The sequence below is a fragment of the Falco punctatus genome, assembly GCF_963210335.1.
Source record: "Falco punctatus genome assembly, chromosome: 8".
Taxonomy (NCBI): Eukaryota; Metazoa; Chordata; class Aves; order Falconiformes; family Falconidae; genus Falco; species Falco punctatus.
In genome coordinates, this window is record NC_137588.1 from 4,275,205 (window position 1) to 4,291,380 (window position 16,176).

At 46.7% G+C, this 16,176-nt stretch overlaps 2 protein-coding genes across 3 annotated transcripts in view; one reads left to right on the forward strand and one right to left on the reverse strand.

Moving 5' to 3' along the window:
• Positions 1–16,176, forward strand: part of NEMP2 (nuclear envelope integral membrane protein 2) — a 225,850-nt gene that overhangs the window by 39,267 nt on the left and 170,407 nt on the right. The gene's annotated exons all lie outside the window — the stretch shown is intronic.
• GLS (glutaminase) overlaps positions 194–16,176 on the reverse strand; it is a 66,357-nt gene continuing 50,374 nt past the window's right edge. For both annotated transcript variants that reach the window (XM_080399930.1, XM_080399929.1), the window contains exons 15-18: positions 5,060–5,121; positions 4,038–4,114; positions 3,810–3,873; positions 194–3,472 (exon numbers count right to left, since the gene is read on the reverse strand). In XM_080399930.1, the coding sequence (XP_080256056.1) occupies positions 3,316–3,472; positions 3,810–3,873; positions 4,038–4,114; positions 5,060–5,121 (360 nt within the window). In that variant the 3' untranslated portion in view covers positions 194–3,315. The remainder of the gene's footprint in view (positions 3,473–3,809; positions 3,874–4,037; positions 4,115–5,059; positions 5,122–16,176) is intronic.

Consider the following 16,176-nt stretch of genomic DNA (forward strand, 5'->3'; position numbering starts at 1 on the left):
TCTAGAAGAATAGGTAAAAAAACCCAACAAACCACAGAACACAAAAACATCGAGAAAAAGCAAACAAAACAACCAGCACGAAACAGAAAAAAGCAAAGCTCCATCTGATAAAGTCATCCTGAGTTCCCGTAAGCCTCGCACCGTGGATGTGACCAGAGGCAGTCGCATAGATAAGCAATAAAACCCACCGCCACCTGGGTATTTCCATTTATTATGCTGTAAAAAGCAACACTATCTGGATTTTATTTCTCAAAATAAATAACTTTCATTTTCAGAACCAGTACAGCTCAAGTTTAGATTCATTCATGGGAAACTGCTAGAAATACATTCATCGCTGTCTATTCCCCACGACACAGAATCTAAGAGTCAAGATCAGCCCAGTCCGTTACCGTGACCAGAAGTACACTGCCAGGAGGTGGAGTCACCCACAGTCCAGCTCTGAAGCAAAAAAAAACAAAAACAAACCCGGTACAATACATTTTGTTCACAAAGATAGGCTAATTAATGCTAAGACTATCACAATATTTCTGAGTACAAAGCATTAAGTTAGCTTAACGATTTTAGGTTGCGATACAGAAGAAACATGTATGACAAAAACCCAAAGGAGCGGAGAATCCTCTTTGGAGCGTAAGGAAGTCAGCGTTTGAGAAGATAACCAAAAGCTATTTACGGTAAAATCTACATGTCAGTGTCGTGAATGATCAACAGCCAAACCAATGTACTGAATATATTTATATTTATAAATAACGCCATGTCTAAATAGCTGCATCGCTGAATCGAACATTACAAAATAATCCATCTTCTCACAATGAGGAAGTACTAAAACGAACCAGCAAAAATGCACTGAAGCGAAGACCGGCTAAAAGCACTCGGTATGATTCAGGAAAGCGTTAGGCTGAGGGACAGCCATGATCTTTAGTGTTAACTCAGTTAAAACCCTTCTTTTGGTTTGATTGGTTTGGTTTTTCTGTTAAATATATGTGTATTATATAATATACCTATCTTTTAAAAACGCCAGTTTGAGCAATGCAAGTTTCAGTTAAATAAAGCTAAACCAGGTATTTTTCGGAGCAGCTAAAGGATATGTTTTAATAGGAAAAAAAAATACGGAGGAAGTCAGATTAGCACTGAGATACAGAACATTAAATCAGAATCCATCTGAAAATATTCCCCTGCGCTGAAGTTGACAGGTCTGTTGCCAGAGAAAACATGTTGGGATCCAGCTCGGAGAAGAGCCCTTGTGCTGCGCAGTGACCGGTGTGGCTCAGCAGGGAGCCAGAGGCCACCTCGTTTAGTTCTCCCTTAGAACTAAAGGTGGCTGTGACACAGGATGTGAAAAGAAGGGGTTAAAAGCCTTCAGAAAAATAGCTGATCTTTGGACAAAAAAAAGAAAAAATACAAGGAGAGAAAAAAAAAACAAAACACCAACTTAAGAACAGTAAGATTCTTGAGAAAAAGTGTTTGATAACCATCCCAGCCAGCTTCGTGATGCTGTTCCAGGGCTTCGCACTTTGAGACTCCCCCAAGATTTCACCACCATGAAGACAGTCACCGCTTGTGACGGGTACCAAGCACTTTTCCCGTGGTCTGTCCTCCCTGCAGGGAGGCAGCATGGCTATCGACGAGAGACTGTACAGGGACCCCGGATGGTTCGTTCTCAACTACACCGACCTGCTGGGCCACGCTGGAGAGGGTGCTTCTCCCGGGCCCTTAGTGTGCTCATCTGCAAAAGGAGGGTAACGTGGTTCAGACCATCTCTATAAAGTGCTCGGGCCATTCTAGAAAGAATTTGGACATCATTTCAGGAGGATTTTGCTGCCTAAACACAGAAAATTTAGACTTTTGAGATCTAATGACTTGTACGCTATGCGCGAGGATAAAACCAGCCGTACACGCAGTTCTCAAGCACAGTCTCCTTTTCCACGTGCTGAACGATTCTCACCTAACATTCTTGTGCTAAAATCCTTGCCTACGTCCCACAACGGCGGTGGTTTGTGAATATCGAACTCTTAAGTGACCGCTCGCTCCTGAGGCTCCGTGCCCCGCTATCAACAGAAGCCGCTGCACGTGGGGCAGGGAACTCTGGCACGTGCTGCTTCCGTGGACAAGCAGCATCTGCCTTTCCCACGCCCGGGCACGTGCCGAGCTGCCATCAGCGGTGCGACAACAAATGCCACCATCCACCGCAAAAAGGCATCACCTGCTTGTGCTCCTGACGCTGAACTCCTGCTCTACACCAGCGGCATCCCACCGATGCAACAGCCTGCAGCGCGAGAAGAGAACAGACCCCCAAAAAATCGGGCCGCCCTCCCGCTCTGCTCATGCTTTGATTGGCTCTATGCTCCTTAAAGCTGTTTCACTCCACCCGCGTTCCTGATGACAAGCCTAAAGTCAGTCAGATTTACAAGTACTATTTGGTTTGGTACTTTGCCCTTCCCGTACTTCCGCTGCCCTCGCCGGTTGGCAGCCCAGGAGGCTCCGCAGCTCGGCGGCCTTGCCGCAGGGCAAACGGAGCGGACGCACCCGCCTTCCCCGGCTGCAGGGGAAGCACTTTAGCAGCTGGGTGTGCAGAGAGAGGAGGGAGGCAGAGGGAACCATAAGAAACTCTTCCAGAACAAAAACAAAAAACCCCACTAGACACTGTCTGATGTTACAAGTCACATTCCCCTATGCCATTTTGGTCAAAAAAACCTTAAAACAGATTCCCTGACAAGACTACCTCTAAGAACAAGCCTAGACCACTGACAACTGTCACCTATATACTCTTGATATTTATATTATGTAAACAAGGTTGTGTGGAAATCTCTTTTATTTTTTTCCCCAAGGTAAGTGCAGATCCTTAACACACCCAGCCTAAATCTACATCAGCATCCTCAGCTTTTGAAAAAAAAACCTCACTGACGCTCATACCCGACAGTACTCTGGCTCACCTTGGCCATACTGGAAACAGAGGGCTACAGAAACAAAAATTCAGCAGAAAAAATTCCTGACCACGGACTAGAGTTCACACAGAACACAAAAATAAATTAAGTAGTGCACAGTAAAGCCAACAACAGCTAAATATTTTTATACATCAATTATATGCAGCATGAGGTAATATTGCTCACATTATGGAGGGAGATTCTTAGTTGGTTTTGTTTCGAGAGAAATTGGATTTGTCCTGTGCGTATAGAAACTCCTGTAACATAACACTGAAGTAACAGAGACTTCTGTAAAATATATACCACTATCAGATAGAAACACACACGCTCTTCATTACTTATGTATACCACAATTAAATAGGTGATTGGATTCTTAGGATCTAGCTGAAGATGATTATAGTAAGCCATCTAGGTTTTTATGGACCGTTCGGTTCTCCTTCCCGTTGTTGCAATCCTCTGAGGGCGTGTATTGGACCTGATATTCTTGGAGAATTTTAAATACATCGTGGTGTCCAAAATGTAAAGCTTCGTCCATAGGAGTGTTATTCCACCTACAAGAAGGAGCAGAGCACAGCCAACATCAGCACCCACGTACAGAGCCCAATGCACCGACAACCCGGTTCTTCCCACGCGGCGCTAACCGTTCAGCCAGTTCTGGAACCGTGAAAATACTTTGGAAGCCGACCTGTGAGCACAACCTCTGCTTTTAACGGTTCGCCTTTTTTTGTTCCTGCTGGCTCTGCAGAACCTACAGAGCAGCGGCAGGGTCCTGTCCCTTCTGCTCCCCTGCACCGGCTCAGTAGGTTCCCGGCTCATTTGCCCGGCACCGCTCCTCACGGGGGCACGGAGATGCTCCTGGGGCTCCAAACCGGCAATAAAGCCACTCACCTGTCTTTGGGGAACGGATTCACTTTGCACGCTTCCAGCAGAAATTTAACAACATCCACATGACCTGTAAGACAAGAAGGCTTGTGAGTGTATATACGTGTATGTATCTCCATGTATATACATACGAAGTTTCAAAAAGCAGGTGATGCCACCTACAGTGAGCGAAGGCACCCTAAGGAAAGCCGGCCACCACCGACAGCCAGCGGATCACCTGTGAGGAGGCATTACCTTCTGCAGCTGCCACATGCAGGGCTGTTCGTGAGTCATAGTCTCTTTGTTCCATATCCATTCCTGACAGAGCAAATCTGAATAAATATAAATAAATATTAAAATATCGCAGAGGAAAGTCGTACGTAATTACAACAAGTTACCAAACTAGCAGGGAACATCACCCCTATGCTGAAACGTCTGCTGCAAGAGGGTCTTGTACCCTCGGTTGCAACAAAAGGGGCCCTTACGGCTTTGGCTTTAAAAAACAAGGTAGGGGCTTAATTGTCTTTCTGCTTTCCAGTTGTCGTAAGGAAGAATAAAATGTCTGCAGGAAATGTAACAGTTAAAGTATCTGATCTAAATCTAACACGGACAAGCTAAGTCATATAAGGCAAAGTGATTTTATGCCAGCTGAGGACATCCAGGGAGGACTACCACGTCTGAAAATCCCCAACAGTCTTAAGCTGTTGGCAGTTCTTTCAGCACACTACCGTGCCCGGGGACAGCAGAGCTGAACTACACACATTTTTCCGCCTACTAATGATATTCACATATATTCTAGCCAAATTTACACACTTATTTAGGATCTCTTACCATTATTACTTTAAATGTTGCAAGACTCTATGCCAGATTTCAAAAGCAAAGCTAGATTTCCTAACCCCTCCCAACAAGAACGCGCATTTTCCAGCCTGAATTCTTGTGGCAGTTTCAGAATTGAATTATAAAGCAGGTGAGAGTACAGCTGGGATTTTTGGCTGTCACTATAAAAAAAAAGCTGGTTGAGGAAACATCTTTAGACCATCCAAAGCGATGGAAAACAAAGGGGCTGCGGGATAGTGTGAGGGTACCTTTTTGGTAGTTAGGGCTGGGGGGGGGGGGCGGGACTGGTCAGTTGGTTGGGTTTGGGGTGACTATTCCATCCCCCGGCAGCTCGGATGTCCCCGACATGGACACAGCACATGTGCGCATCCCTATGGAACCAGCAACCGCGGGTACCAAACAAGCAGCATCCCCATTCCCAACCCCGCACCGATTTTTACCTCCGGAGTGCAGATACGTCCCCCGTGTAAGCAGCAAACAGCAGATTTATCACAGACTTCACCTGCAAAGAGAGATGAAGACCAGTTTATTGAGCTTCTTTCCACCAAAAGAAAACAAAATGTAACCCCAGAAAAGCCCAGCATGACCAGTTGGTCCAGTGCTTCGGGACCAGCTGATTTTACCCCCTCCCCTGGTGACACTTTGCAGAACAGTGTAAAAATGAGAGAACTCGTTCCAGCTTGCGCCGCTACTGGCACTTTTAGGTCTGTCTTTCCAAGGTGGAAGTTGTAAGGACAAGTAAAGGAACGACAAAACACGCATTTCTACTCTACCGTGGGTAAAAAATACGAGCTTTGCTGTATTGACAAACGATATTTCTCTCTTTGATGCTTTGTAATGCAATAGCCAGGATCACTGGGCAATCGCTCTGCAAAATTCATCAACACCTCATAACAAACTCATTCCAGAATTTTAATTTTTTTTTAATTAAACAGAGCAGACTCCTAATGCTAGGAGAAATCTATGTTAGCGGAAATGAAGAAATGGCACCGGTTTTGCTTTGTATACATATTTTGCTTGCATACTTCTAATATAAGGGCTTTCTTAGAATTGCTTAAAAATATTTATTCAATCACATAATGAGCTGCCACAAGAAAAACAAGGTTTCAAGGCAGACAAAAGCAGGATCGTTTTAGATTGAATAAAGTCTCAGACAAGTAGTGCTTTTCTCAGCTACATTAATTATGCTAATAAGAAACAACACTGTTAGGTTACACCAGCCTTGTCCCATGCACATTTTTAACACATTCTGGCTATAAAAACTCTACAAGTTTTAACTAGAGCCAAAACTGACAGGATAGATGGTTTTAAACATCCCACATCAGCTTCTTTCATGAACTGATATAGTCACTTCTAGGCAGCATTTCACAGAAATTTCCAGTGCGTTTTCTAAATGCCGTGCTACTGTTTTGAGTCCACAAAGTCCTGTCACTGCTACCAGCCAGGTAACAGAGGTAAAGGAGAAAACTGATGCCGCACTGACCTTCTAGAACAAGGAGGAGAAACAAATTTAAAAAAAAAAAAAAAAAACCACCACCAAAAATAACCCCCACCAAAATCACAAGCAAGTCTCCCACAGATTTCTGCAAAAACACTGGTGTGTTTGCACAGGGCCACAGCCGAGCCAACATCTGCGCCTCTTACAAACCCAAGCAGCAGAATTGCTTGTTATTTTTTACACCTCAGATATGTGCTGACGCAAAGAGGGGCCGAAGCCAAAGGGGATGGAGGCAGAAAGGCCGGATGGAAATAGCAAGGGGAAACAGAGCCCCTCGCCTCGCTCCGGTACCCACGAACTCCTGCAGCTCCTTTTGGGTTCGCACAAGGATGCTCGTGTGGCTCCCCCCGCCTCGTGCCGCGGGGTGAGACCTGCAGGTCTCCGTCCCTCCCCAGGGGCTCAGCACTCAGCACCCACCCTGAGGCACCTGGGTCCCCCTTCAACCGCCCCAAACCTCCCTTCCCTTCCCAGACCCTCCTCAAAAGCACTATGGAGGGCAGGGCTGCTCCTCACCGAGGGGGGTGGGCGTGGTGTGTTTAAAGCTTGTATGGAAAAGGAAAAAAAAAAGAAAAGGTGGGGGAAAGAGAAGGAGGAAAAAGAATGGTGGGAAAGGGAAAAAAAAAAGAAAACCCCATCACAAATCGACCCAGAACACCACAGGACATCAGCATGGGCTTTGCTGGGACACCAAGCTGGCCACCCCTGGCTGAGCCCACCCCCTACAGCCCTCCTGCCCCCCACAGTGGGGCTGCCTTCTCCCCTGCCCCTGCTCCGGTGCAGAAGCGAGGGGGCCGGGGTCCCTCAGCACCCCGCAGGGACGCCGCGTCTCCTCGCTCCAGCCCCAGCGCAGAGCCCTGCGTCGCCCAGCGAGCACCCACAGCACTCCCGTGAGGCTCTCGACACAAAACATCCCGGTCACACCAACCCATGGCGTCCTGCAAGAACACACACGTGTTTTAAAAACAGCCTGCAGCCCGGCATCTACTAACACAGGCACGGAAGGGGAACTGGGCTTGATCATCTCTAAATTTCTGAAGATGCTCCAGGAGCCTTCCTCGCTGGGAGAGGAGCTGTACGCTGCTGGCGCCCTGCGGGCAGACCGGGCAGCGTGGGAGGCTCGCAGGGCATCCCAGGCCAGCAGGTGCCCAGCACCCCGCCTCTGCAGGAGCCAGGATGAGCAAAAGACGTTCTGTCTGTAACGAAAGCCATTTCATGTTGGCTGGGCTTCTTTATGGTTCTGGGAAATGCAAATGTCTATTAAAATATTTAAACGAAAATAACACACATTCCTTCCTTACAAAAAAATAACTTCCCAAGTGCGCCTCGGGCCAAGAATCCCTCTGGATTCAGCTGAACCTTTTGCTGAGAAGCCATTTTTCTATAATGATGTGACAAAATCTAATTTGGAGATTGCTGAGGCTTTCTAACACAATCTCTCGGGCCATGTCTCTCAGCAACCCGGGAGAGGTTACAGCCGCTCCTGCCTTAAGATAAATAATGTAAAATCCAAGGTCGCACTATTATAACACTGAACTTCTTGACAAATCAAACCAAAAAGAAATACAAATCCAGACAAAAAGAAAAAAAAAATAAAACCACTGCTTGTTTAGTTCAGAAGGAGGAAATACAACTGCTCTCTGTACAACAGTAAAGGGAATGAGATACAAAAAGCAGGAGACAAACAAGTTTAGCACAATTATTAGCAGAATAATTATCCAGAATTGGTCAGGAATGAACTCAAGGTGAAAAAAGCTGCATGTAACATTCAGAGCTGAAACAACCCCTGCAGGGCTACCTGCCCCCACTTCAAGTGAGACTTTAATGATTTTATGGAAGAATGAGGTTGGATTTGCAAGCAACAAAATACACCGACTCTGTAACTGCCCCCTACTCTACCAGCAGCATAGCCCAGGCCAAAAAAATGAACACGTTTTATAAGGTAAGAAGCAAAATTGCTCAAAAGGCATCCCTAAACAAAGATGGGCATAAAAAGTGAATTCAAGAATAAAATTTGAAAATCTGCAAATACAAAATACATTTCAAATTCAAGGCAAGGAGACATTTGCCACAAGCGCCTTCTCAAAAACCCCTTAGTTTTCAAGGGAATATTAATCTAAGTAGCACAAGGCAGCTTCATGTAAAAGGTTATCATCGACACTCAGAAAAAGTTATTAGGCGAAAATGACTTGCTGTCAGCAGCTCTGCATCTGCACATTTCAAATTCAAAGTAAGAATATACAGCATGTTCTTGAACATCCCTTAGTTTTCAAGAGAATATTAACCTAAGCAGCATGTGTGTATGTGTGTATATATTTATATATATATAAAACTGTCATGTAAGAGGTTATCTGCATTGAGAAAAAGTTATTAAGTGAAAATAACTTGCTGCCAGGATCTGCACAGAATCTCACTGAGGCTGCCATGAAGTCAAGCACAATCAAGACTTCAAAAACGCACGGAAAAATTCTCTACCCCCCAACGCACAGCTCACTCGCCTGAAATAACAGGTCTGTTGCCAAAATCAAGAGCCCAAGAAACTCTGAAGTGGGAGCAGCAAACATGATTGCGGGTTTGTAACTGTAGAGGAGAGAGGGAAAAAAACAAACAAACAAAAAAAAAGGCGTAGACGACAGCTGAGCTGCACCCATTCACACGAAGTAGGGCACGAGGGACCAGGCAACTGATTTAGGTGCTCAGAGCCTTTGTCAGCGGGTTTCTCACCGAGCGGTACCTTCTGCGTGCCACGGTCAGTGCTGGTGTTTCTGTTTACTGCGCTGATGACCACAATTTTTCCCTCATCTTCAGAAACAGAGAATCTACCTTCAACCCGACAGCCAGGAATTACCTTTTCCTAGCGCACACAGTTCCTTCGCTATGAGAACTTCGTAAAAGAAGGGATGGAGCCCCTTGGCTATGGATGGACACACACACAGCTGTACCCCGCTATCAAACCCAGAGTGAAAGCTATTCCACCTCTGGTCAAACAGGAGATAAAAGCTGCACGTGCCGCCCCGCAGAACTGGGCAGCTCTGCTCATCACCCCAGACACGGGGAGCGCCGCTCGCTCAGCCGCGATGAAACCCTCTTTGTACAACACCTCACTGAGCGCTGGGCACCACCCTTGCTGCCCAGGTGGTAAAGGTTCCTCAGGAACACTCGGGTCACTCCACACTGAAGATCAGAAGCCCCAGACCACACACCTTTCATATTCACCTTCAGGTTAGGAGGTGTCAGAGGTCTCGGGCTCAGCGGGATGAAGCTACGATGGACCCAATCTAATGCCGGCAGCGGTCCTGCTTCACGTCAGAGGTGGCCAAATAACCACCTCCAGAGGTCCCTGCCAACTAACAGTCCTGGGAGTCTGGGGGTAGGAACGCCAGCAGCACCTGACAGAAAAACCAAGCCCGCTGCTGCTGCAGAACCACGCCGAGGTCCAGTGAAAGGGCAGAAACGCTCCGGTTCAGAGCGGTGGGAGGTCACGCGGCTGCGGCAGACAGTTCAGATAAACACTGGGGGCCAAAAGGAAAAAAAAAAATTAAAATAGGAAAAAAACATCAATCCAAAACCCCAGAGCACAAACCGAGTGAGACACAGCACTGACAGTTAAAGGAAAACCGAGTGTAAAAGCGACACCTAGTCCAAAGCTTTCACACGGCAGTTATTTTAAGCATCTTCTGATTGTGCTGCAAGTTCCAGAGAAGTCTCCTTCAAGCAGCAGGATTCAGATGCGAAGCCAACTGCATGTGAACGGAGGAAGCGCAGCAACAAGCACGGGCTGTCCCAGCCCTCCAGGGAGCCCAGCGCACAGCACGCACTCCCCAGTGTCCCCTCTCTGCCTGCAAACACGCTCTCAAAGTAGGTGAGAAGCAAGACATGGTGGGGTTTGGTTTATTTTTCAATTTCTCAGTGTACCCACCTGAAAAAACTAATGAAAAAAAAAATCAGTTTTAACTTCAGTATTAATACACTGAAGTTAACTCACCGCAAGTGAAATTTCAACACATGGATAACTGATCGGAAAGGCTGGGCTGGGTGGAACAGCCTTGGTGGAGCAGTCCTAACAAAACAGTCCTTCCCAGCTGAGCTGCGCACCCAAATCCAGCCCACACGAGCAGAATTTAATTTAAGTAGTCTTAGTCTCATGATGGCTAATAGCAAATCCCCATCTAAGGCTGAGATGAGAATCACTTCCCCCAACACAGACTGGTTTAGAGGACTTCTTCCTTTTTAACGAAGAACAGCAGCCCACGGATCACGGCCAGCTCTAACGCTATCAGCGGAAGATCTCTCCAACCACCTTACAGAGCACAAGGCGCTACCGTTATTGGCGCTTAGCTGGGAAACTGAGGCCCAAGGGATGGAAACGAACTGATCTGGCAAACAAAGAGTGTCCTGGCTCACGCGCTTCAGCGTTACAGGACAACAACCAAACCTGGAGCAGGAGCCGACCCCAGACAGCCGTGCCCGGACACAGCTGGCACGGCCCGACTGCGGCACAGAAGGGGAGCTCTGCTCCGTACTCCGCTTGGGTCAGGAGAGACAAGCCAAACAGCTGTGCATGAAAAGGAAACAAATCCTCTAGGAAAAAAAAATTAATTTAGCTCAGAGCTGGATTAATTCCATGAGCAGCTCTTAGCTAGAAAGGTCACTGAATCTGGATTTTCATTTCCGACTGTGCCCTGCTTCCCGAAAGCACTCCCCTGCGCCTTTAATTTCTTTGAAACCATTACAGAATTTACAGTCTAAAGACACGTTACTTCCAACTTCACTGTTTCTCCAGGTGGCAGAGGAACACAGTCAAGCCCAATAGTTTAAAACGGTGCTGCTAAAGGCAATACAAATGAGGATGCTCCCCCCAACCCCCCTCATCTTTCCAGGGCTCTTTACATCACATTCGGGGACAATGCCGCAGGTTAGCCTTCAAAAAAGATGCCCAAAATATTAGGGGGAAAAAGGTTGTTTGAATGCATGCTGTTTCTCAAGAACTTTGCCATACCTGCACTTCACTAGGCACCAGGCCCGGCGTGCGGGCAGGAGACGCTCAAATACAAGGGGCAGGGGGGTGAAGAGCGAGCGGCACTAGCTGAAAAACACAGGCCACCACGCACCTCTCGCGTTTCATTTTTTGTGCTTAAAATGTGACGCAATGTTCCTTTTGGGAGTCCTCCCCACTTTGCCAACCAGCTTTAAGAACTGAGCTTTAAACGCTCCCCTGCGCAGCACAGAGGCGCAGCGACAGACCGGGACCTAAACGTCAGCTCTTGCAGCTCAGGACTTCTCTAATGACAAGCAACCGTCACAGCGACGCCAGGTCCTGAGGCACGGGGATCTCCGAGCGGGTCCAAGACCCTCGGTGCACGGTACCCCATCACCCGACTGACTGACAGACGCTCCCAGCCATAGGAGAGCTGTCCTGAGATGGGAATGAAGCTCTGCAGCTCTTCACCAGTGCAGAACACACCAGAATAAAGAGCAGCCCGGCTTGCCTGGAAGCATCTCTGAGGCTCAGCTCTCCAGACCACTAAAACCTACCAACGCTGCAGCACAGTTAATCTGCGTTTACGACACCTTGGCCATCGTCCTTTGGCACCTGCAGCAAGAACCGCGGCTGTGGCGGCACCGCTTCCCTGTTTATACCAGAAGTCTGACGGGTGTTGTTTCAGAACGGTGGATCCTGGCAGCACATCGTTACGAGCAGGAGAAAGGCAGGAGCGCAAAGCGCACCGTGATCAGTTCCTCTTTGCACAGCCCTTGCTCGCCCCACCAAAAGCCACCGCTGCTCGGCAGCTGGGTGACACCGACAGACCGGCCACATGAGCAAAGGTCCTGCTGGCCAAGAGACGCGGTGCCCTGAGGCCGCAGCCGCTGCCCAGCCAGCCCCGCTTCCGCACCCATTGTCAACGGCGCACGGCGGCACTAAGCCGGCTCAGCGCTGGATTAACTCCGGCAGGCAAAAAATAGAGTTTTAAGCTGTTTAAGGTGAGCGAGTCTCTAGCGAACGAGGATTAATGTTTCATACTGGGAAGAGACAGGCTACTCTGAACTCTCCCTGTTCTCCTGACCTCTACAAATGACCAACTACTCATGAGTAAGGCAGGAGCAAAGAGTTTACGTGCGCCAAGAGGGACTGCGCAAAGTAACAGAACTCCACATTCAACAGAAATTCAACTTCGCAGTGACAGTTCTGCTGCTTTTCTGAAAGCAGATTCCCCGATGAGGGTCACCGAGTACGAAGCAAGAAGCGATCATTCCTCCCGCACTCCAGAACAACGACGCTCATTTTATCAATGGAAAAACATGCCTGAAATCTAAGATGCTGATATAAATTCTGAAACAGCAGCGGTGACCTATAAAAACCAGAAAAAGTAAATCTAGAGTTGTTAGATTTAAAAATAAAAGTTAGATAAAAAGAAGTTAAACAGTTTAGTCATCCGGGTTTTAGGCATTAACTTGTAGCCCAACTACGCTGAAGCACAGCCTACAGATGAGTTTCATCACACATGTAAGGTTTCAAAATAAAACTGAAAAACAAAACAAAAAACCCCAAACCTGCTCAAAACGAATCCTGAAGCTTCAACGCTGAAATTAAACCTAGAATGCAAATAGTCCCTAGAAGGACGAAAATAACCCAGGGATGAATCTCAGAGAGGAATGCAGGTATCTGCATGTTCAGACACTAGACAGGAACACTTATATTTTAAAAATGATTATTTTTTGTATTTAGAAATAACTTGCATTAAACTGGAGTCTGCTCTCCGGGGTCCACTGACAAAGCTAGTGTTGGAAAAAATAATTTAAAAAAATATCACTATTCAAGTCTAAAAGAGACAGCCACACTCATCCTTTAAAATACCACACCTCAACAGGAAGCTAAGCTGTACTCTGTAGGGAAAGAAATCTCAGTCGTAAGTATCTTTGCAACTGAGCCTCTGCTTAGTTTCCCATGAGATACAGTGAAAGTTATTACCTACAGGGAAGAAAAATATTTACTATTAAAAACCATAAACAAATACCCAATCTATCACTCCGTCCTCCCACTGAAGCTTCCTGCAGCTTTTAAAACTGCTGGGTGTCAGTCTGGCACAAACAGATCCGACACCGGGCGCACCTGAAGGATGGGAGCCGGCACTGCGATGCCAGGGTGGCAGCGCCGGAGCAGCGCGGCCGTGGCACCCTCCAGTGCTGACGCCCGCCCTACCCGCGCCAGCAGCCCGCCGGGGTTTGCTCACCCAGCCCCACGCCGGCATCGGTGAGGACCAGCTCCGCAGCAGCCGCAGGGCTCGCCTGGCCAGGTTCTGCCCCGGAGCGTTCCTAGGGACGGACAGCCCGGGGAGGAACCCCAAGCAGCCTCTGGATTAAGCCACGACGTTACCTCGTTCTACAGAAAACTAGCAAGTTACATAAGAAAACGTAATTTCTTTAAATAACTTTGAGGCATGCAAAAATAAGTCTTTGGGCTTGAGTAAGAGTGATCAACAGATCACACCTACCTCTACGGCCACCAAATGCAACTGCCTCTGACGGAGGCTCTTCCCCCAACTTTAAATGAACACAAGGCTCACGAGAAGTTTATAAAGCTAGAATTTCCTGGAAAACTCTTTGTTCCCATTGTACTATAAATAATTAAAGGATACACTTACACACATTTGTATATTATCCATTATATATATATATATATATATATACACACCCACTGAAATATTTGAAAGCCCAAACAAGGCTAGCTGCCTCCATAACACTTTCACTTCCTCAGGACTTTTTCCCACACCTTTTTATCCTATTTTCTGCATTACTAATCCTCGTTTCCTCATGTAATTTGGGGAAAGCACAGAAACAACTCTAGAATCTGCAAACATTTGCTTTCAACTGTGTTTTGAAACTAAAACAGAAAAAAGATTTGGTGAATATTCCGCCCCCCCCCCCCAATCCATTTTCTAATGCATCAACCAGCAATTTCTTTTCCTCTAGATGGTGCAAGCTCCTCTCTACAGCACAGGACAGAGGATGATCCCCAGCTCCTGCAGTTCCACGAGCTGCGGGTGCAGCATTTATTTTTGGAGTCAAAACTGCAACAGCAACTTTCAAAGCTGCTACCATGGAGTCTATTTTTGGAGTCTCCCTGGTGGAATTAACTTGAAATGCTGCTTGCACAGCGATTATTCACATAGCTTGCGCCGGCGGCGGAAAACTAACAGCCTCACAAAACACTTGTTTGTTCTTCGGAAAGTGCCACGCCGTTTTCGGCAGCCACGTCCAAACACGATCCCTGTGTACACCGAAAGCTTCTCCTCCCATGACTTACGTCTAGCCTGCAGCCACACACGAGCTGTGTTTCCACGTGTACGTACCCCAAGCCGCTTTAAGCCAACTGTACGGCTCTAGCTGCAAAAACCTACGGCAAGCCAGCCAGCCAGCCCTTCACCCAGCGCCACGGAAGAGCTGCTCCATCTCCCCTCTGCTCTATCAGCTGCTAACAGGTTACTAACAGCTTCCGTCTGGAATCACTTAGGTGTGTTACCTGCGTTTAGGACTGCCACAAAGACCCATGCCAGCACTCCAGAGCCTACACACAGACCCTTCCTGCACCTGCATAGTGGAGCTGATCGCAGAGAAACAGAAGGAATGCATTATTTTAGGTAATATTACTGCTTTTTTTTTTCTGTGAATTTATTAAATATTCCACAAAAATGTTGGATAATTTTTGACATTTAAAGGGGGTTTTGACCTTTAAATTATTGATCCAACTACCAATCAGGATGGCAGCCGTCAGCAGCTGCTCCGAGCAGCTAGGTAGGCTTTGGGAGACAAACCGCTGCTCAGTTAGCAGTCTGCTAGTAAATCTGTGGGGGAGAATTTCAGCGCCAGACTGTGCTTCAGGCACAGGGGAGGGAAGGTGGGAAAAGTCACGAGACTGGTGTTACTGTTTGCTAACAAACAGAACAATTCAGCAGAAAAATTATGTCAGCCTGAGATATTTTTTTTTTTAATTTGCGTATCCAGCTGGACAAAAATCACAGTAGGATTTTATGTTTTGTTACAATTTAACTCTCAAAATGGTTTCAAATCCAAATTCAATCTTTTAAAATAAAAGCTGGTCATTTTCTTCTTCTGACTTCCTACGTTTTTTAATTGGCTGGTACATACTGCCCATGGTAAAAAAGCTACATTCTATGATCCTAAAAGCATCCAACATCTTTAACATTTAACGTTTAACATCTGAGAACAGAGCAAGGCGTTTTGACTAGGTTCGGCTCGGACACAGGAGCACTAATGTACACACAAGCTGGTACTGGTAGCTCCGTCTTGGTATTTGTACAGGAGCTTGTGCGTGTAGCTGAGTATAAGAAACATTTCATTAAACCAAATACATACACTGATGATTTATCTTGAAATCAGGAAAAAAAATTAAAAAAACCATAACCCCCGTCCTTCAGCCTGAGAAGAACTGTCGAGCTCCTTTACTGGAAGGCTTATAGGCTGAAGTGGCCAAAGGCAAGGGCAGCCCTCCTGGAGGTGAAGGTTGAGCAGGGATGGTTTCCCTCTCCGCCCCTCCTCATCCACCAGTTTACAACAGATTTCTACCATTCTTATTTCCCTCATTCAAACCTTTTACAGATAGCTCAAAACGTCTGAAGTACTAGATTATGCCACCCAAAACTGCAAATAATTAAGAGTATCGATACCACATTTTACAGCAAACTGAGTTTCTTTGCCCATCTCCGCCTCAGGTCCTACTTTCACCAGAATGCTCTAAGTTAACCTAGCTATTTAAGAGCATCTAAAAATGATACTTGTTACAAACTAGCACAAGACTTCTTGGCCATCATGGTACAGACCAAAATTTCCGGAAAATGCTACAAGCCTAATGAGGACGCAGGAAGCAGTAATGGGGAACAGAAGGTTCTTTCCCTTCTGATCAGGCGTGGCCCATGAAAGCCAGACTCAACCAGAATAATTCACCTCTTATTCATAACACGGCCATCAAGTGGACACAAATTTCCAGAAAAGAGTGTCTCTCACCGGTATTCCTCAAATCAGCATCTCTCTACCTGTGAAAGG